At 38.3% G+C, this 20,414-nt stretch overlaps 1 protein-coding gene across 7 annotated transcripts; it reads left to right on the top strand.

Annotated features, from left to right (window-relative positions):
- The first annotated feature begins 1,975 nt into the window (after positions 1–1,975).
- Positions 1,976–18,768, top strand: LOC131787087 (epithelial discoidin domain-containing receptor 1). Of its 7 annotated transcripts, XM_066173388.1 has the most exons (10): positions 1,980–2,144; positions 13,169–13,251; positions 13,391–13,560; positions 13,840–14,013; positions 14,127–14,274; positions 14,625–15,170; positions 15,601–15,708; positions 16,257–16,613; positions 16,954–17,075; positions 17,815–18,768. In XM_066173388.1, exons 2-9 carry the CDS (start codon positions 13,191–13,193, stop codon positions 17,067–17,069), a joined length of 1,680 nt encoding a protein of 559 aa, XP_066029485.1. In that variant the 5' UTR covers positions 1,980–2,144; positions 13,169–13,190; the 3' UTR covers positions 17,070–17,075; positions 17,815–18,768. The 7 variants fall into 7 exon arrangements, with proteins under 7 accessions (XP_066029486.1, XP_066029485.1, XP_058960146.2 ...); XM_066173389.1 differs by lacking the exon at positions 17,815–18,768 and having other exon boundaries at positions 1,976–2,144; positions 15,604–15,708; positions 16,954–17,808; XM_059104163.2 differs by lacking the exon at positions 17,815–18,768 and having other exon boundaries at positions 16,954–17,808.
- Positions 18,769–20,414: the final 1,646 nt, after the last annotated feature.

Raw genomic sequence — 20,414 nt, 5'->3', positions numbered from 1 at the left:
AGGCTATCGTGACCTCTGAAAAGTTGTGTTGCCTTTCGTACGTGATCCAAATTAAATTCCAGAAAATTTGCTAGAATCTAATAAGGTAAATCAGTGTCGCAGTCAATTTGTTCGCTGAGTAAGTTATCCTTCTAAGAGGACGTTTACGTCGGTGCATCGACAGAAATTTTAGTCACATGTCTTCTGTAAGGAGAGGCATTAAAATGTTCGCAGAAGAGAGCTCGTTCAATATCGTACACCATACTTTATTATTAAAAAAATTGCGTCTTTTTATATTTTGCATGTCTCTGATTAAAAGTTTTTAATTGAAGCTTAACAATGTAGTCTGATAACAAGTAAACATACAATCGCAAACAAATAAGACATATACCTTAGACCTTGAACTGAACACAACCGCAATCAAAGCTGTCAAGGAGAGAGGAAGAGCTATGCTTTATGCAGGTTGGCCTCGTCAGTAATGAGGAAAAAACTGGTCAAGATTGCAAATAAGAAATTTATTCATGAATCCCTGTTATCTCTAGGCGGAAAAGTAGGATACCAGACAGGTACCTCAAATTACTTATGACTGTTGTTGGTTCAATGAAATTATGACACCGAAGACGATAGCTTTGTCAGCTATATCAGTTATTGAAAAAAGAAAGTGTTTGTCTAACATGACTCAATTTCCGCTCAATGAAAACGGAACGCGACCCTCAATAATGACATAAATTTTGGCGCTATGTTGATCGAAGAATAAGATTGGTTGAATTTTTGGAGGTGTGCCTGTGGGCGGTGGAGCACGATCAATGTCATGACTGTTGATCGATCATGACGATCAATGTCATGATTGTTTCAGCTATTTCATTTTGTTCCTTTTGTATTAAATGTTTTTAAACGGGTGTCCCTGATCTGAATAGTACAAAGTTGTAGCTGTGGCGTAATAGACTCGACAGAACTGGTTTTCATACCAATGCCGAGTCTTTGAAGCGTTTTCCGTCTGTTGACGCAATATGAGCTGGAACAGTTGACCCCACGTGCTCCTTGTTTACTTTGTGTGAAGATTTTGGATGACACTGATTTTATTTGTTGCCAAAATGGCGATGATACGAGCCCTATTGCTTTATCAACTACGACAAGAAGTTTGGCTGCTGAGTACAAAAGGTGCTCTTGGAGAGGATACTTGAAATTTTCCTTGATCCACATTTCGCGAAATGACGTTGAGTTAAATCCACTCATCCTGATTTCATTGTTAGATTACGCTTTCTGTGGCCATTTGCGACCATTAGCGATCATAAGAATGTGTGAAGGACTGTGCAGGAGCACGTCTTAGCGGATTCGTCTCTTTGTTTGCTTAGTCAATACAATACTCACTGAATGAGGGCTTGTTTCCAGCTATTTTAGATTTTTCTCTGAATACGGAAATAAAAATGGAACTTGCCACTACCTGAAAGGGTACTTTCTCGTCTAATAGAAGGTTTTTAGAGATTTTCTTTCCTGATCTATGATCATCTATTGCATCACAAGGCAAGACATAACTAAACTTTAGGTGGAAAAAGGCTGGCCAAAAAAAACGTATTAAAATCGCTTAAATTTTTGGCTATAGGATATTGGTCTGATGTTACTGCGTAGTTCTTAAGATGTTAGATGAATCTTGGAGAAATTATCACAAACGGAACAAATTTCAAAAGCAAGTTTATGCAAGCTTTTAAACCATTGATTGCTAGAATACGTCATAATATCCCTAAACATCTGCCTTGATAAGAAAACCAGTTTTCGCATGGATAAGGTGATGAATATCGGTTATAATATCCTTGTAGCTTTACGTATCCTCTTTTGAAGAGAAACTGAAATTTAGTGAAACGCAATTATTGAACGTTGGAATGTACAGGAGTCACGTTGATACTTATCTGACGCATGTGCACTTCCCGCTGCAGTGTTGACCGCATGTCCTCAGTACACCAGGATTTCCGGCTTTTCGTGTGGCACCGTATTTACCTTGGCACGTTCTTTGAGTTTAAATTTGTACTCAAAGAAGCAGCGTGAAACAATAACCTCGTTTCGTCTACCAAGAACTGTCGCAAGCGTTAGTTTTTTCGAGGATTTTTCGACAATTTTGTCTTGGAAACTAAGAAACATACTCAAGCCAGATACAAGGGACAAGGACTGTAAGTAAATCGATAAACTCCAACTTACTTAAAAGGCAAACGCTTCCCTGAAAATTGTACCACGTAATTGAATTTTAAAAGATGAGTGCGTGGGATATGCAAACCAAAAACGGGCCATGTTAGTTATCGCGTGAGTTTGATTTATATTTAGATGGAAATCAACGACGTCTTTGCGCGTAGGATGGCAGCTTCATACCATTTGTCTTCGTCATCATTCTGTCCTTTCCTTCCTAGCGAAATATAACTATATAATTTTTTTCAACTCGCTGGTCAGTCTTCTATATTGTTAAAACTTGGGCTTCCCTTCATTTTCAGGTTTGTCGTGAGTATTTCTCAGCCGATATTATTATCTAATCTCTACTCTGCCCCCTTCCAGATTTATCACACTTCATTTGATTGTTTACGTTATTTATTATGCGAACACGCATCTTGTTTGTTTGGGCTACCACAAAAGAAAAATTCCCTGAGTTTGCGTACCTGACTTAAAAGAACTTGTTATTTGAGATGAAAACTAGAGCCACTGCCAACAGCAAACATAAGAAATAACAATCAACTGATGAAAATCAGTTGCAACTATCAGTTGCAATCCCGTTCATTTTTTACAGTCATCACATTAGACGGTTTCACTTCGACATGTTAACTTCGTATTACTACGCAATACAGATCATAAGATGACTTATTTAAGAGATTACACTTGTTTCCTTCATAACTTCTCTCAAACTCTCAGCTGTGTATTAGTAACTCGCACTGTTGTAACCTCTGAGGAATCATCACACAGCAAGGGTGACATTCTTCTGTCAATTTATTGCAGGGGCGAAAAGTGAGAACATAAATCATTGAGACTAAAGCCCGAACAGAACAAAAACGAACATTAATTTCATCATCGATCGCCAGACGTATTAGTGTTTACAATGTACTTTACAACAAAAAAGTTTTCAATCCTTTAAGGTTTCACTTTTTTTTCCCTTTCTTAACTTCTCTCATTAGTGGTGTACACTAGGCTTCAAATTGCCGGAAGCATACCATATGTCGTAGCTATTGAATTTTTCACATGATGACAGTAACAAGTCAACATTTGACTCTCGATTTTACCTTTCTACAGTAACGAATATTTCCCTTTCACTTGAGAAGCTCTTGATTTTTAAACGAATTCTCCTTGTCAACATCTTAGGACATGTACAAAGAACAGTATAAAGAATATGCATACTGATGTTAGGGCGTAGCGAGGAACTGTTTTTTTATTAACTCGGCAGTAAACCTCTCGTATTGGAATTCCTCATGTGCAATGAGCTCGTGATTTGACCTTTCAATATCTCATGAACCTGTCCATGTAATTTCAAGACGGATCCTCATCCTCAGCAGATTACAATCAACAGTGTGTTTGTGGGTTTTAAAGGTAATGATTCGGAGCCCGCCTTGTCAGAGCGTGAGGTAAGTAAGTGCCTTGGAAGACTGTAGGCAGCCTTAGAAGCGGATAACATCTCTATAGTTTTACTGCTCTTGATGGAACCCCCTCGCTGTTGTATATGGTCAAGACGGAAATATTTGGGGCAGATCCCAAGTTAAGAGGGCTTGAAAAAAAAAACCTTAGTTTCTAGGAGTGAGGCTCATGAGCAAGTTAATTACAATAACACTTGTGAATATCCTTGAAAAATCTAGTTAGTCATGCCTTATCAGAAACAACCAAAACACCCTCAGGTCGTTTCAGTGTGGGTGAGTCCTCTTTTTCGGTCTCGGTTGTCAAGCAATTTGAGTCAAAACATCGACGTTTATTTACTATTTTATGTCAATATCGGGTTTCTTGAAATCCTACTTGATATCCCGAGGCGCATTCTTGAGTACTGAACCCTTTCAGAACAATTTTCCAGGAGGTAAATTAAACTTTGCTGCATAAGCCTGCCTTTCAGCTTCTACGTGTCGGTAAGGTATTTCGAATCATGCTTCTGTTAGTGGTTAATGACAAGTGTACAAATGCTTTACTATGTAACTGGGTCAATTTGTTTAAGGCTTAGTTTTACAGATTTGAGACCCGTTCTCTTTCCTTCAGTTTCGCCTTCAACCTGTAGATCGAATTCTTCACCAGACGGAAGCCGTGATGAATTCTTTTATTGAAAAAAATGAAACTCATTCGAACATTTCCTCGTCAAATGTTACTTTCGTCGTTGGTTTGGGCGCGGTTGAGCGAGCAGGGAACAATACGCGTATACGGCATGGATTAAAGAAATTCCTTTAGTCATAGGTAAATAATTATACTTCGGGTTGGAAAAAGCTGAACTTATTTGTTTGGAGCACAACCATAACTGAGGATAAATTAGATCCCTATCTGAACATCACTTTGTAGTTTGATCATTGGTTTGTTCCTTTACACGGTTGGCCTACGTCGCTTTTCTGAGTTAGTCTCAACAGATGATTTTCGATTTGACTTGTGCGGACGCGAAACTTTTGTCTGACTTCGACGTTTCCTTCGCCATTTTGACTTAATCTCTGGCTGAGAGCCAGTTTACTCTTTATATCAGTAACGAAGCGCGAGTAATTATCTAAAGTTGTGTTTCGACTGCTAATTTAGTAACTTTCGGTACTAAGGAGTCTTTTGGTAAAAATACTACGTATCCAGTTCTTCAATACCAAATAATCGCCTGCAAGTCATTCTCCTCAACAGTACACGAGAGTTTGTTTTGATTTTACTTTTCAAACTTATAAACGGGTGAAAAAGGTTAGAAGCAAGGCTCGTTATAATTGCTAACACGTTTGCGTCATTTCTTACAAATGTAAATCCAAACATTTACTGACTGTTGGCCCTAACAGTGAATGTCTTTATTAGCAGCGCGGCAAGGGCGAGTCCTTGACCGCAGATCTCTGAATTGTAATTAAAATTACCCTTTGTTCAGGGATCGGTTTCCGGGGATGAAGTACGTTGTTAAATACATCCTGTTGTTAAATGTCAAGGTTACGTCTAGAACCCGCGGATGAACGTGCTCAATTACCTTTAGTTTAAAAAGGTGTACATGATTAAACGTGTTGATTCGGCCGATTTTGGAAGGTTACAAATTAAACGATAAAGTATTGGAAAGATGTTTGGAGAAGTATGGTAAAGAGAAGGTTGAGATTTTAGGTAATTTATCGACTGATCACCCGTATCCAGTAGCACTCAAATGTCACAATTGAAATTAAGAAGATATAAGGTTATTTTGACTGTACCAAATCAAACCCTTGATGATGGCTCGCAATTAAGGAAATTCATTGAATATCAAAAATAATTGCTTTGGGTAAACTTGTAGCATTTACGAGGCCGGTGTAATTGTTGTGCTTTTGAGAAATGTGAGTATGGCAGAGGAGGGGGGGGGTGGAGGGGGCGTATGGACCCCCCCTTTTTCGGAACGTAAAGTGCATTTATCTCTTTGTAAACGAGGAGAAAAACTTGTTTAAGAATTTTAACTTCGAAGATCTTCAACTATTAAGGTTATGATTTTCTCTTCGAAATCTAACAATAAATTTCATGCAAGTTCAGAAGTACGATATGAAAACAGAAGTCAAATAAACTTGGAATCCTCCATAAATCCATGAGGCTCTCCGCCTCTCCTTCGGTTTTTTTTGTGTTTCGTCTTAGTTGCAATTTTCTTAGTTGGTTTATCGATTCCAAAGATCACTGAGAAGAAGAGCGATATCTTTAGAGGGATAAGTTTGAAATTTTTCTATCAACCATGGACATTGGCGCCATAATTTTATTTCTCGTTTCTTCCATGACAGATGTTTTCAATTCCATTTAAAGAATGGTTGATGTTTTGTTATTTTCAAGCTTTTAAACTGGAACAGAGAAGCATTTGGAAAATAATCGATATTGTTTTGTTTATGAGGATTTCACAAGGTGAGCAACGTACATGTAGAGTATGATCGAAATTACCGCATGCAGCTAAAGCAGCGGGTCCAATGATCAATCTATTCATTCACTTTTTTACAATCGTGATTTAGTCTTCTAGAACATTGCTACAGATCGCCAGATGATTTAAACATTTTATCTGTGCTGTAGGGAGGTACTCCAACGGATTCATCGTTGTTACTAATTTAGGAGGACACTTGATATCGCAAACTTAGAGACGGTTTTCATTTCACAGGACTTAGGCTTACAGTTGGGTAAATAAATTTTCATCATAAAATTCCAATCTTTGAACCATATTGATGTTTTGTGGCCCGTCGTTGAACAGAAATGATAGCAAAAGTGAAATCTTACCCTGACATGAAAAATAAACTGTTTGTAAAGGACCCTTAAGATCGTCAGGATTGACAGCTGAATTACACTATCAAGTCTGATTCTCTTTTTGACTTTTTTTTTTATAAGCTTCTGTAAGGCACGTGTTAGGCGCTCGCCAAACAACTTTAACATGTGATGATCAAGCGCAATTCCGCAGAACTTATTACATAATGATCTGAGGAAAAGTACGGAGGGAAGAAGTATTATCTTGAAGTGTAATTTTCGCTAAAACCTTCCTTTTCTAACTGTGTTTTGAAAAGGAGGGCGTACTTAAGTTCTTCGTTATGGAAGATAGTGAAATTTCATGCCATTTCTGGCATTTCTGAGTCACAGTACCGGTGGTTTCTACAAAAGCCGGTTACCGGCGATCTACCTCCGCCTATAAGACCTTTTGCCGTCGTTTGTTTAGTCTGCGAGTAGGCTCCCGCGTTCCGGTTTTGCCTTACGGCCCCGCGCACTGCCGCCTATTGCACAATTGGCAGCCGTTCATTGAGAAAGTTACGGAAACCCCAGCACAGCACTGCAATACGATGTTTGTCAGTTTACATATCTTACTCCGAGAGAGAGAACATAAAAAGGGAATTAGTTTTAATCATGGCTGAATTTCAGCACTCAGGTCGGTAACCTTTATAAAACCGTCGAATTTCTTTGACATGTTTATTGTCGTTGCTCGAAGTTCATATCACCGTATATCTTACTCAATTAGTTGTTGGAGGTTGTCCAGATTTTTAGCATATTTCTTAGACTTAGGGGTAATGCTGTTGATGGGGCAATGATAATGAATTGACATCTGATTGGACATCATAAAGTTTAATAAGAAAGTTCCCTCAACTACACAAAATGAACAAAGTTTAATCGATTATATCAGCGTTTATTTTGATTGCTGTCACAAGTGAGATGACTGAAACATTAGTACTGAACAATTTCTATTTTTGCTCTTCGTCTTTATTTCATAGGGCATTCAGCCAACCAATTTTCAATCGCTGGTAACTTGGAGAGAAACGCATCACGAGAGTGACAAACTAAGCGAGATAAACTGCTATAAAAAAAGAAGTTTCGTAGTGTCGAGTTAGGTCCAGTTGCTATCTTTCAGAATAGAACATCAAGACAACACACTTACAGAGTAATGGATTAACTGTGAACACTCAGAATTAATCTGCAAGCTTAAGCTGCAAGGTTCCATGTCGGCTGACCTGTTTGTTTTCGCTCTGATTAGGTCGACTATTAGGAGCTGCAATTGTTGATCAGCTCTTCTCAATGTCACATTGGATCGCCACACCACTTTCACTAGCTGGCTATGAATCAGAAATAACACCCTGTACTTCAATGCCGGGCTGTTCGGTTCTGCATAGGGCCAAAGACGGTTTTTTTTTTAAGTCTTTGTCTTTTTATTAATAGCATAAAGAAAAAAATCATTTAAGTAGATCATTAATAACTGTGACTTAAAATTGGATGATGATAAAAAAAGAAATGTAGTATAACTGCAGCAAATATGTTTTGACAAGATCCACGCGCTCGCCTTCTATAAGAGGATAACAACTCTAAGATAAGATTCTAGAATTTTTCGATGACGTTTGAAGCTCAATTTCAAAAAACTTTTTTTAGAAAATTGTCTTACCATTGTACATTGTCGGTTCGCAGTCAGCTTGCAGAGTTCATATCCTGATGTCTCCCAATAGGCCGGTTTTATCTGATAACAAAGATGTCTCTGGTGCTTGTATTATCTTTAACCAGGAAAGTTTCTCCGTAAATCCCTCTTTTTACAACTGACCAAGTGGTTATTCAGGTTGTGAGAAGTGTGAATTTAACTTAATGAACATAAATTGTTTCAGAAACCTTTAAAAAATTGTCAACCGGATAAGGAGCATGAAGACACCCTGTATTGATAACTTGATAGTGAATGGTCTTCATTTCCTGTGAAAGGTGTTGCTCTACACGTGATATGTGAATGATTCCATACTTAACGTCACAGTTTGTCAAATTGTGAATCACCTAAAAACAATTTTCCTGCTCGCATAAAAAGAATGAAAACAAACAGTTGGCTTGAATGTCCATAAAAGACAATATGGTCTAAGCGTCTAAAGTAAGTTATGTTCTGTGTACATAGGAAGTCTCTAAATGCTTTCCGAAGGGGTTGTTTGGTTCTACAAAGATTTCTTGTGGTAGGAAATGTTTATATTCTGCAGTATATAATCGCAAAACCTAATTTTTTGCTTTTGTGATAGGGATGGGTCAAATTTCAATTTTGTCGTTCTTGTTTTTACTGGTTTTAAGCTAGTGAAGCCTGTTTAGGCGAAATATACGAACTAATGAAATCGTCTCCTAAAAGTTTCGACATTCCGACTTTCTTAGTTCCTTTTGTCTTCAGTGTTCACTATAATCTGACTCTAAATGGTGACCAGAAGTTTTTTCACTTTTTCAGAGCTTGGTATCATTCATCGGCGCGGAAAACTCCCGTACGGGCCTGAAATTTTTTTCAGGTCCTACTTACAACTACTAGTTTCAGTAGTGTTCTTAGCTGCGAGGATCTTCTAATTTCATCCTGGCAAGCGTTTTGTTAAACTTTAAAATCAAATTGGAGATTTCAAACTTTTATGTCTACTTAACAATGATGGAAAATCGCAGTGGCCTTTGGACAATTTTAATTGTTACCATGGCAACAACTGACATGAATGAGCTTGACTGTCAGTCAAATAGTCCAGGGTTGACATCCTGCGCTGTTTATACTTGGGCTATGTCAAGCACCTGTGTTACGTATCACGTCCAAATTAAACCCGGGTTATATCATCTTTGCTGACTACTTTAGTCACTACCCCAGTGCTCGCGCCACATTAACTTAAACACAGACGAATTCGTCACGGAATAGCCTTTGAAAACCCTTTCGCGTGTCTTGCTTTATGCTGCTGGTTAAGGTTGGTGTTCTTTCAAGCTATTTCTGGAAGTTCGATTGTGTACGAAGTGAGGCATTTGACATGATTTTACAAGACTTCGCATTTACTTGTTATACTTAGCAATATTTCCGTGCGGTTAACTTTTTAGTCGTGGTTAATTGGAACAAGAAAAGGTAATACTATGTAGTTCTTCGTTTTGGTTTCGGTGTTATAATAGGCGCACATGTACAAACGAACTTGGAATGTCCCTTCGGCTTCAGCCTTCCCCGCTTTTTCTGTTGAAGCTTCTACTATCACGGAATTTGCTTTCTTAATTCCGGCAATAATTTTGTAATCAAATTAAGTCGTATCAATCTTTAAAAAGGAAACTTGTTAATCTTCTATTTTCTGGATGATTAGATTCATCTCCGGATCGAACAGTATCGGCCAGTACATTGCATGTTGCCGCCGGCCGGCTCGAAATTTCTTGAGTGTAAACAGCATGGAAGGCATTTTAAGCATTTTGATCCCTCTGTTTCCGTCAGTTTGTAGGAACTCGTCACATTTGTAAGAAAAAACAAACAACGTACTTGAGTCTAATTCAAATCATGCTGAAACAGGGAACAGTTTGCCGGAAAAGCGTGGCGTCGCCATTCTCAAATTAGGAAGGAGTGTTTTTGTTGTGGGATATGTCAAAATTTTCCCTGTAACCGCACTGGAACATTTCCAGTGTTGTTACGTAAGGCCCTGGGGCAAACTACTGTGGACTTGATGAGTTATTGGATTCATTTTGTAATAAATCATGGACTTCCCGTGAGAGTTCTTTTTTCACATAGTTTCTTCACAGAGTGGAGCGATTTGATGGTAAATTCCCTTGTACCCAGCGGCCGAGGTGGGTTTTAACGGAAGAAATTTACTTTCATGTGTGTGTTGCATCTTGGACGGCGCCCTTTTTAGAGTTACCTACGATTATCTATGGGCCATATCGTCCCCTTTTCTTTCACAAACTATGACAATAAGCACAATAAAACGAGACGCGAAAGACGCCGAGGCAACATTTTTAAGATTTTGGCTTCCTTAATGCCACTGAGAGGCTTTGATGGTCTGTTAGAGCGTAATTACCCATCAGTTTGGCTTTCATCTTTCGTGCGAGCATACGGTGAGACCTAAACGGGAACTTCTGTTTTCGTCTGTTTTAGTGTGCTATTGATGATACATGCCAGGCAAATTGCCAATAGGTGTAACATGTCTTTTGTTGACTGACAAAACATCACTTTTCACCACTCGTTGCCCTTCAAACTTGAAAGATCGTAAAATAGAGCAGGAATAACTTGTTTTCATGTATGTTGGGATAGTTTAACACGTATTTCGCCAGCGTTCGTTTTTTTTTCTCACCCCAATGGTTGTAAAAATCCCGTCGTCGTACCTATGTGTTTGTTTTTATGTCTATGGCGTGCAAGCTAAGAACCGGAAATCTTAACTCGCTGACACAATTAGTGGCTATTAATTGCAAGTGAAGACATGAGGCTTCGATTACTAATAAGAAAATTCCTTTCCTAAATATATGTCTCGGTTTCTACTAAAACGCAAAATCCAGACTTAGGTATCCGCCCTCTCCTACCTCTCCCTGTCTACCCTTTTCCCCCCCCCTGAAATATAACATGGCCTTTCTTCGTCGTTTTCAGCATTCCCTTTTAAAAGCAAAAGCGTTGAACAAGTAAATTGAAAAAGACAAGAAAAACAACATCACAAGAAAGCAAAAAAATAATCAAGCCAAACGCGTGCAAAACTAGAGGTCAGAATGCTTTTCCAACGCTTGGTTTAGCCGTCGTCTTGCCACCAACGTTTTTTGTTCTTTTTCACTCGGTGGAGATGTCGTAAAAGAGCTGTGAAACTGCCAAAATATATTTTTGTATTTGTCCATCTTAGAAAGTCGAAATATAAATCAATATTCAGTTGTTTAAGGGATTTAAGATTTCCCTAGTTCATTCGATTCTTTAATTTTCTATTTTATATTTTCTTTTCAAACCCATGTCAACATAGTAATTTTTGTTCCCACATCTATTTAGAAGTATCGATTTGAATGCTCTATTATTTTAGTCTGAGACTGACTAAATCTATTCATTTAATTCGTGTTACGATTCCGTGTAGCATAATAGAAGGTAAAAGTGATTCCCTTTAATTTCATTTGACTCCTGATTTTCGAGTACAGTCAAAGATTTTATCATAGTGGTTTAAGTTAAAAAACGAGCAATTTTCAATGGAAAGCTATTTCCCTGTGGTATAGTTGACGTGGTGGGCGCGAACCACTTGATTTATTGGGTACTGTTTTGACCTGTGTTGAGTAAAATTTCCTTTCCTCCCTCCATACATGAATACCAAAGCAAACGAAAATCTTTCGTTAATACGGTGAAATTTTTATGGAAAGTTGACGCCGGAGAGAATTACATAAATTGTATTAGTGTGCACAATCATGCGATTAGCTAGTACGGGCAAGGAATGTATTTGAGTGTAAAGAGGAGTAATGAACTAAATAAAATTAAAGGAGTGTATCGCATTTCTTGAATTAGCTGGTCTGCAAACCAAACTAGTCAAAGATATCACCACATATGTGAGACTTTGTATTATCTATTTGTTAATCTAGTTTCATGAATTAGTGGATGTTAAAACGTACACAGATTGAAAATGCTCGTTTACAGACAGGAAGCTTGAATTGTCGGTACAGAAAGAAAGCACCAGGTCATGAAACATTCCAAAATGCTGTAATTAAAAACATATCAGTTAATTTTGCATCAAATTTCTCAAATACCAAATCTTTCCTATACGTTTAGAGTTTAAAATTTGCCATGAAATAATTTTTAAGGAGCTTTCGCGTGGCTTTTGGCAAGTCAGGCATTTGTTTCAAATATGCCTGTGAAATCCACCGGCCGTCAAGTTACTAATCAGAGTGAAATCATTGATTTCAATAATTCTCGTAACAGCTTCCTGTGTTAAATGCAGGTCAATGGGATTAATTTTAGGGTGGAAAATCGTTATTACATTGTTCCGCTGGTATTAATATTACAAATATTATTGTCTAGTCTTATAAGACAATTGTCTATTGAGGGATCGAGACAAAATCTGACAGGCAAGCACCACAACCATATTAATGGGGCGAATAGTTTCACGGAACGGCGCATCAGCTGGAACTCGATTATAATCAATTACGCTCTGAATTCCGGAGTCTGTTGGATCGCATTGTTAAGTCGGCGTTCATCGAAATTTTGCAATTACGTGGGATCGAGTGATCGGGCCTAAAAACAGCCATCTAACTACTCCCCTCCATTCGTGAATAATGGTGACTTTTTGCAAGAAAACACTTTAATTTGGGTTTTTCAATTGAATGCTTCAAAATCAACACGAATGAACGGACCAAACGGATGATCAACCAGAGGAAAATTAAAATAGCGCATATGAAGCTGAGTTAAGTCAAATAAAAACAGCATAATGATCTAAACGCCCTTTTGTTGACTGCCAGTTCTATTGCTCATTGCTCAAAATGTTGTGTCCCGCACTACGTCCGCTCCCCTCATTTATTATAGTGACTTTTCATATCTAACCATGTCACAATAATTTCATCACCATATGCTGCTTTTAGCTAACTCAGTCTTATCTTTGGCGTACAGCCAAACAAAGCCACCTAACAGACCTCGCATTAGTTTGATGGTTGTCTTTTATGAGACACACCATCTCCCGTCGCGAGTGCGGAATAGCTTCTGTCGATTCCTGATGGCAACTCGAATGACTTATAACCTTGGTGATTGTCTCGCTGCCTGCCGAGTCACCGCCTTATGTTACCTATTAAAACAAGAAAAAGTTATCTCGGGCAAGCAGAATATATTCAAAATATTTTTGTTATCTTTCAGATCAAAGAATATATCGCTGAAAATGAAAGAAACGATGATTAAGCTCATTTCACTCTTAGTGGTTTTTTCAAGAGTATCATCAGGTACGCACCTCTCTTCCCTCTCTCTAATTCGTTAAAATGCTTCGCTTCTTGTTTAATTTTACACTCAAAACCACGAGTGCGCTGTGGCTCAATTTGCTCTTTGAAACGTTTTTTTATCTTATTGTTCTTTCATATCAAGCAGAGATATGCGATTCTCCCCTCAGCATTTTAATCCCAGACAGTCAATGGAGTGCCTCTTCTACAATAAACCACACCTTATTCGGTGCTTATCACGGACGAATGAACAATTCTCCGGACACTGTAGGCTGGTGTTCGTCAACTGCCAAAGAAGAAAAAGCATTTATAGAGGTTAGGGCTGAATTTTTTCTGTCGGTTTTTTTACGGGGATTCTTTACTAAAAAGTAAAGAAAATGCGCAAGATTAACAGAAATGTTGCCTCGTTTGCCTGTTTTAGCTGTAGTACAATGGCTTGACGAGAGCTTGAAAAAAGTTTACGCGTTCATGCAGTTTTGCAAAGTGTCATCCTCTAGGCGTAAATAAGATGCTTTTAGAATAACAGCAAGCTAAATAAATGAAACAAGAAATGTAAGAGGAAGTTAAAATAGACTGTTCTACTGATGCTTTCAGGTTGACTTGGGTAGGAACATGCTCGTCAGTGCCCTGTCTACTGTAGGAGTGTTGGTGAAAAACGACTCTACTGGGAACTCTACATTCATGTACGTGTCACAGTATTTCCTAGCCTATAAACGTGATGGAGACTTGAATTGGAGGCGGTACCATAGAAACGATGTATCTGTCACAGTAAGTTGCGAGTCTCTTAACACTCGCTTCAACGTAGAAATGATTTGACTTTACTTTATCCGTTGGTCGATGATTCTTTACTTCAATCTGCTTCGTGTTGATTCTCATTACAGCTAATTAAAATCAATGACTCCAGAGTCCACAAACACCACCTACTGACCCCGCGGATCGCCCGCCGTGTTCGGCTTGTGTTGGACCAAGGAATTGGAGACAGATGGTGCCTGAAGATGGAAATACATGGCTGTTCTTGGACTAAACATGGTACACCACATACTTCCTTTTAAGAACTGTTATTCAAAGAGCTATTCCAAACCAAAGGATACTGATAATTTGGCATCTTGCTCTAAAAACGACTAAGTAACTCCCTTGAGAAAAGCCTCAATTTAGGAGACGCTTTCCCGCTAGTGCCATTTAGGATCCCCTAGCTTTGCAAAGCTGTCAAGCACGACAAATAGCTCGTTGAATCTCATTAAATTTCTGAGCCCTTTACATAGAAAACAAAACCAAAGGAAACGAAACAAACACAAACATACAACAACAAAAAGTGTCTACATTAATGTTGTTTCAGTCAACATCACCATAATTTTTAAAAAGTTTTAGTTTCCTTCCAGATGGCTTGGTTTCGTACCGCATCTCCCAGGGAAATATCCGACAGAATCTACCCGGATGGAATTCTTTACGAGATAACGGCTACGATGGTACGAGGCTCGCTTTTGGGAAGAAGATAGGCGTACTTTACCGGGGACTGGGTCAGTTAACAGACGGAGTGATTGGTCGTAATGCTAAATGGAATGACACTGGTAACCCAATCTGGATTGACTGGATTGGCTGGCAAGATTCCAAAACCTCTGACCCAACTGTCACATTTGAATTCTCATCCTTAAGAAAGTTCTCTAGCATCCGTTTTCACGTGCTTAATCTTCCGAGTCACCATGAAAAGATGCTCTTCAGCAAAGTTGTGCTTTCGTTCTCTCGAGATGGCGAGTATTTTGCTTGGAAGACCATATATGAACCGAGTATGGCTAAAAGATCAACACTGAGAAACAAAGCTGTTTGGATTGAGGTTAACCTAGATGGAAACATTGGAAAACATGTCACATGCGAATTTGTTTATTACGGATGGTGGGTGTTGATCAGTGAAGTGGAATTCAAATCAGGTACTTTCTTGGTTTAGTGGTTTTCATGTGCATCTAAGTTCCCCCAACTCATTTTTTTCTCTTAAAAGCTCTGCAATATTTGGTAGATTGGGTCTTTTTTAAGCTTCACATTGCTGTATGCCCTTTAAGAGAGTCTTTTTTTTCATGGTTCAATTTTAGTTTTCGTCTCTTACAATCGTTTCGGCTGAGTGATAAATTATGAGATCGCGTATTTTTGGAGGAGGGAAAAATCAGCGCATCACAAATATATTTTTTATGTTCTTGGACTGAAGCTTAATGAAACTGACCAAGGCTCAGCCTTGGCCCACTCTGTTATCGAGTAGTACTGCTCAGAAAACTCTGTCATCTGTAATTAAGTCCTTAATGCAATTTTCTTCTCTTTTCTCCACCCTATGTAACGCTTTTCTTATTTCCTATTTGTTTTCGGAAGAAGTATCCATCGATCATATTCCTGAACAAAACATTGTGCCTGTAATAACAACAACAGCCAACACTGTCGACAACGGAATCAATACGACAGACAAGACTGTAGTGGAGGGTAAGTCGGGCTATGTTCTCTTAACCCCTTAACTCCCATGAGTGACCAAGACAGGATTTCTTCTCAAGATATCAATACATTATCAACCAGATAAGTGAATAGAATAAAGAAAAATGTCAATTTGGGGATAATTAGTTGATCCAATACTAAATTCTCTGAACGAACATTGTGAGAATTGTATGGTTGACAGTAAGGAGAATGACAATTTTAAACAGTCTCAAAAATAGTTTTGCTTTAATAATTGTCCCGTCATTAAGAGTTGATAAGTGAACAAAAAAGATTTTTTGTTTCACAAACAAAAGGACTATTTTCGTTTACATGTCTCTCTTTTTAAAAGACGTCTTCAAGCCTTTCAAATTTCTTTTTAATCATGTGGTATATTAAAAATGATTCGAGGACAATAATAGCACCAAAAACGTTGAGCAAGTCTTTTTTACACATTTCTTAAAATTAAGGGTGTTTAGAAAGATGCAACACTTTGTTCTGAAATGGAACATAATCTCATCAAGTCAACTGATCAATCTTTCACTGAATTCTCTCGTGCACAGAGTCGAGTTTTGATGAGCCTTCGGACGACTCTCGGGACACCGTGTTGATAGGCTGCTTGGCTGCTGCAGGAGTAATAGGAGTATTGCTATTGTGTGTCCTCGCCGTGCTGATGTGGAGGCGAAGAAGTCGACGCACGCGAGCCGCTGAACAGGATTTAAACAGCAGAGCAATCAGAATCATCAACCCCGGCAAGAAAAACTCACTAAACAGAAGGAACGATCCTGGTGCGCAGGAAATTCGCTTTGAGAGACTAAAGATGCTGGGGAAGGGAATGGACGAAGACGAAGATGATGAAGTGGAGGAAATGGACTTAATGTTGGAGAAATGTAATTTGAATAACGCCAGGCTACTGATGGGTAAGTGTTATCAACCATACTGTTTTAAAAGATGATATTGATTAAAATAAAAAGGCAACAGATATCCCATGTGTCATCAAGTGAAGCCCAATGATGATTGAAACCTATTTAGATTTTTTTTTTCAGTCTTCTACTGGGCTGGGCTATTTCAACACTTATAAGTGCGCCTATGATCCACAACTCTATCGCCATACCTGATGTGTAATAGAAAATCAAATCTCGAGGTTAGCTGCAAAAACACTGACTTTCAAACTCCACGTCCCATGTGTTTTAATTTCAGTAACACGAGAGTTGACTTGTTTTTGGTTAGTTTCTATAAAAAATATCTTTCACCTTTCAGGTGACCAAGATACCTCAAGGAATCTCCGTCCTCAATCCAGGGAAATTTCCCTGGAGGAAGAAAAGGCTGAAGTTCTTGCAGAAATGAGGAAAGTTAGCGAAAGTAGCGATGAATGAATGCAGGTACACATCGTTCTACGATCCCTGTAGCATTCCTAACACCAAACTTCTCCGCATTGAATAAAATGAAACAAACTGACAAATGCATATAAAAATGGTGAATATGCATCAGAAACCATATCATTTTTAGCTCCGCCATTAAAAGTATATTTGCATCATATTAATTGCTACTTTTGGAGTTTGCAACGGATTTCCTTACCTTCGGTAAATTTCCCTCCAATGAGCCGAAACTTCGACTAAGGAGGACGCCATTTTGAATATTGCTTAGCAACCTGGTCGCTAATCATTGACCTAAATGATAAGGCATGGTGAAATTGAACTGTTTGACTTCACTCTGGAGCGTCGGATAACTGAGAATTTAGAGGTTCATACTAAAGCAGCAACTGTACTCCTATTATTTGAATGAATTTCAAGAAGTCATGATAGTGCGTTCAGGTTACTAAGTCGTTTCCAAAATAGCGGTGTCCGTAAGGAAATTATTAGCACACGTGAAGGCAATTTTTTGAAATGGAAGGTCTCTCTTATGGATCTCAAATGCTGTAGTGTGTCTATTTTATATGCTATATTGAATGGCGGAAATAAATTTAAATGGTTTTTGCCGGGAGCATACTTCTCCAGTTAACCAAGGCTCATGTAAATTTCCATGCGATCAAAGAGCTCAACCCAGGTGATAAATTTAAAGTGATTCTAAGAAAATAGAAATTTATCTGAAGTATGCTTCTGGATTTCTTTTATTTTATAGAATCAACAGTATTCTGAGGAATTGTCAAGTACGATGATGACTATTTATGTTAATTGAAGCAAATACTGAATTATTTAGATGTAGCTGTTAGAGATGTTAACTTTGCTAAAATGTTTCTTGTTGCCCTTGTTACCATAACTTACTTTCTATTGCGCCTATTCCATATTCTTTATGTGCAGAGATACTCCACAATATCTGTATTTTAATCACCTTATCAGAAGCCACACTAGCTAAATACTAACAGAAAGTAGAGTTTGCATTCAAAACGAGTTTTAATTGAGCTTCCAACATAATGTACAATGAAAAATTAGATGCCTGAAACTTTAGGACTTCAATAAGTTTTCCATTATTTTGACTCCGGTTTGTTTACGAACGAGTTTTCGTTTTGATGTCAAGGGTCCCAGTCTTCAAGCGGTGACCTGATTCTAATCACGGCCGTTGGTGTGAAGCAACGGAATCATACGGAACCGCTCTGTCAATGCCCCTTGGGCTGTTACACAAAGTTTGCTTATTTCTATTTCCCGAAACTTTAGCACAGTGCCGCTAAATGTTTCATTATTCACAACACAAAAAGTTACAACTGATATTAAATATTTATTGGATTTCTCATTCCTACCTTGTAAAGAGCACCGGTTTACCTACTAACTTCTTTGGAATCTTGACACCGAAACATACTCTTGAAATTCAGTTAAACTTAACCTAAATGTTTCCAAGTTATCCAAATGGTCTTATTTCCATTACAAAAAAATACAGTAATATTAACTAAGCATTGCGACTTAGAGTAATTAGTTTGCTTCGATTACAACATTAAAACTAAGGTGTATCCTTATATGATTCTAAAATCGTTGTACATAAATGCGTCAGAATAAGTTGTTTGTAGGATTACAAACATGAGGTAGTATTATTTCTTCTCCTTGTACAGTACGTAGGGGTTTTGATAATTAAAGATATATTTTCCACGAATGCAAATACTGCTTTTCAACGAAGTTTAACAAAGGCATATGCCTCCTTATGCTTATATACATATGAGTTAAGGCCGGGTGGCACTAGAGCGAATTCAAACATTTACTAAGTTTTCGCGTGCCAAAAATTGGCAAAAAAATTTTGCAATCGCATCAAACTGACCAAAATTTCATTGATTGGCACAAACGTCAATCACATATCCATCTCCCTCTTTTAAAAGATAAAGAAAAATTCTCGCTCGAATTACTGGGTAAGACTGGATCGCCGTCAAATGATTTGTCTTCGCGGCTTTTGGGTTTTTGTGGAATTTTGCATTTCTTCCTTAGTTAAACAACGTAGCGTTTTTTGTTTGTTTGTTTGTTGTTTTTGTTGTTTTTGTTGTTTTTATTTTTGGTACATTATGAGCCATTTTTTGCGGCTAGAATCAGCTTTTAGACGTAGAAGACGAAGACCTCGCTTAATATAGAGTTCGCTTTTAAAACCGTCCTTGGTCTAGGTCTTTCCCGCGTTTGGCGGAATCATGATTCGAGATTGGAACCATGTATCGTACTTCGCTTTCTTTTTTCGTGCTGATCCTTTTGGTTGCAGTTTGCTCCTCTAGTGGTGGCTTTGATAATTCCCATGCCAGGAGAAGTACTTCGTTGCAGCCGATTGTTCTCCAAATTGCCGCTAGTGACCGGGCCCAGGGTACGAGTCATAGACATTCGAATGAAAACGTCGCTCAAATTCCTCTTTTCCCTCAAACGAAAACCGAGTTTCAGATGAACGAGGAAAAATAATTAATGAGTCCTGTGTAAAATGCCGAATTGAGCACCATGCCGAAAGGGCAAGACGCATAAATTATGGCTAATTATTATATAGATACTGGTGGAATACCAGGATTTTTCCTTTTACTGCAAAATCATGTCTTCATCGCGCTCAGTGAAGATCCTTTTTTTATCTTTCATGTGTGAGGATATTGGTGTCGCCATGGTTACTAACATGATTAGCCAATTACAAGAGAGCTTCCCGCTCAGGCGCACAGTCGTTTTTTTTGAAATCTCATCAGTAAAAATAAAATAAACAGAACATTACATGGCCGCTTGGCTTTCAGAGCGTGACTTGTTCGTTTTCTGTGCATGCTGAATTGAGTGCGAAACTCGAGGCAATCTTAACTTAAACATGTACGTTTCCTGTGTGCGCTGATTAGACTGTGCGCGCCGAATTGAGTACGCGACTTGAGGTCCAAACCAAGAATCTGAAGAAAAGGGTTCTATGTTACTTGGAATACACTAAACAAGGACCGCGCAGCATGTTTTTGAGTAGGGGGGGGGGCTATTTTTGGCTCCGTTATCTTTTTTAAATTATTTTTTGTCTAATTTATTTTTATTTTGCAAAAAGGTGGGGGGGAGGGAGGAGCTAAAGCCTCCCCCCAGCCCCTCCCTCTGCGCGGTCCCGCTAGAGAAGGTGTTCTTGTTCCAAACAAAGCTTTGGTTATTGTATTTTAATAAGGAAAAAGCGCTCGAAATCCTCTACAATATTCATCATATGACCAAAAACGAGAGCCGCTATCGCACTATCGCTATATTTTGAGTGATCAATTACTACTTTTCTAAATTTTGTTGGTTGTTTCCGTCCAAAAACCAAGTGAGTCAACG

Source organism: Pocillopora verrucosa, chromosome 10 (genome assembly GCF_036669915.1).
Source record: "Pocillopora verrucosa isolate sample1 chromosome 10, ASM3666991v2, whole genome shotgun sequence".
NCBI classification, from domain to species: domain Eukaryota; kingdom Metazoa; phylum Cnidaria; class Anthozoa; order Scleractinia; family Pocilloporidae; genus Pocillopora; species Pocillopora verrucosa.
This window is presented reverse-complemented; position numbering and strand designations above follow the sequence as displayed.

Excerpts from the sequence above, each read along its gene's own strand:
- LOC131787087 (XM_066173388.1), top strand. The coding sequence starts at position 13,191 with ATGAAAGAAACGATGATTAAGCTCATTTCACTCTTAGTGGTTTTTTCA. Across the intron at positions 14,275-14,624 it reads CTGTTCTTGGACTAAACATG|ATGGCTTGGTTTCGTACCGC; the intron begins GTACACCACATA and ends GTTTCCTTCCAG. Across the intron at positions 15,709-16,256 it reads AGACAAGACTGTAGTGGAGG|AGTCGAGTTTTGATGAGCCT; the intron begins GTAAGTCGGGCT and ends TCTCGTGCACAG.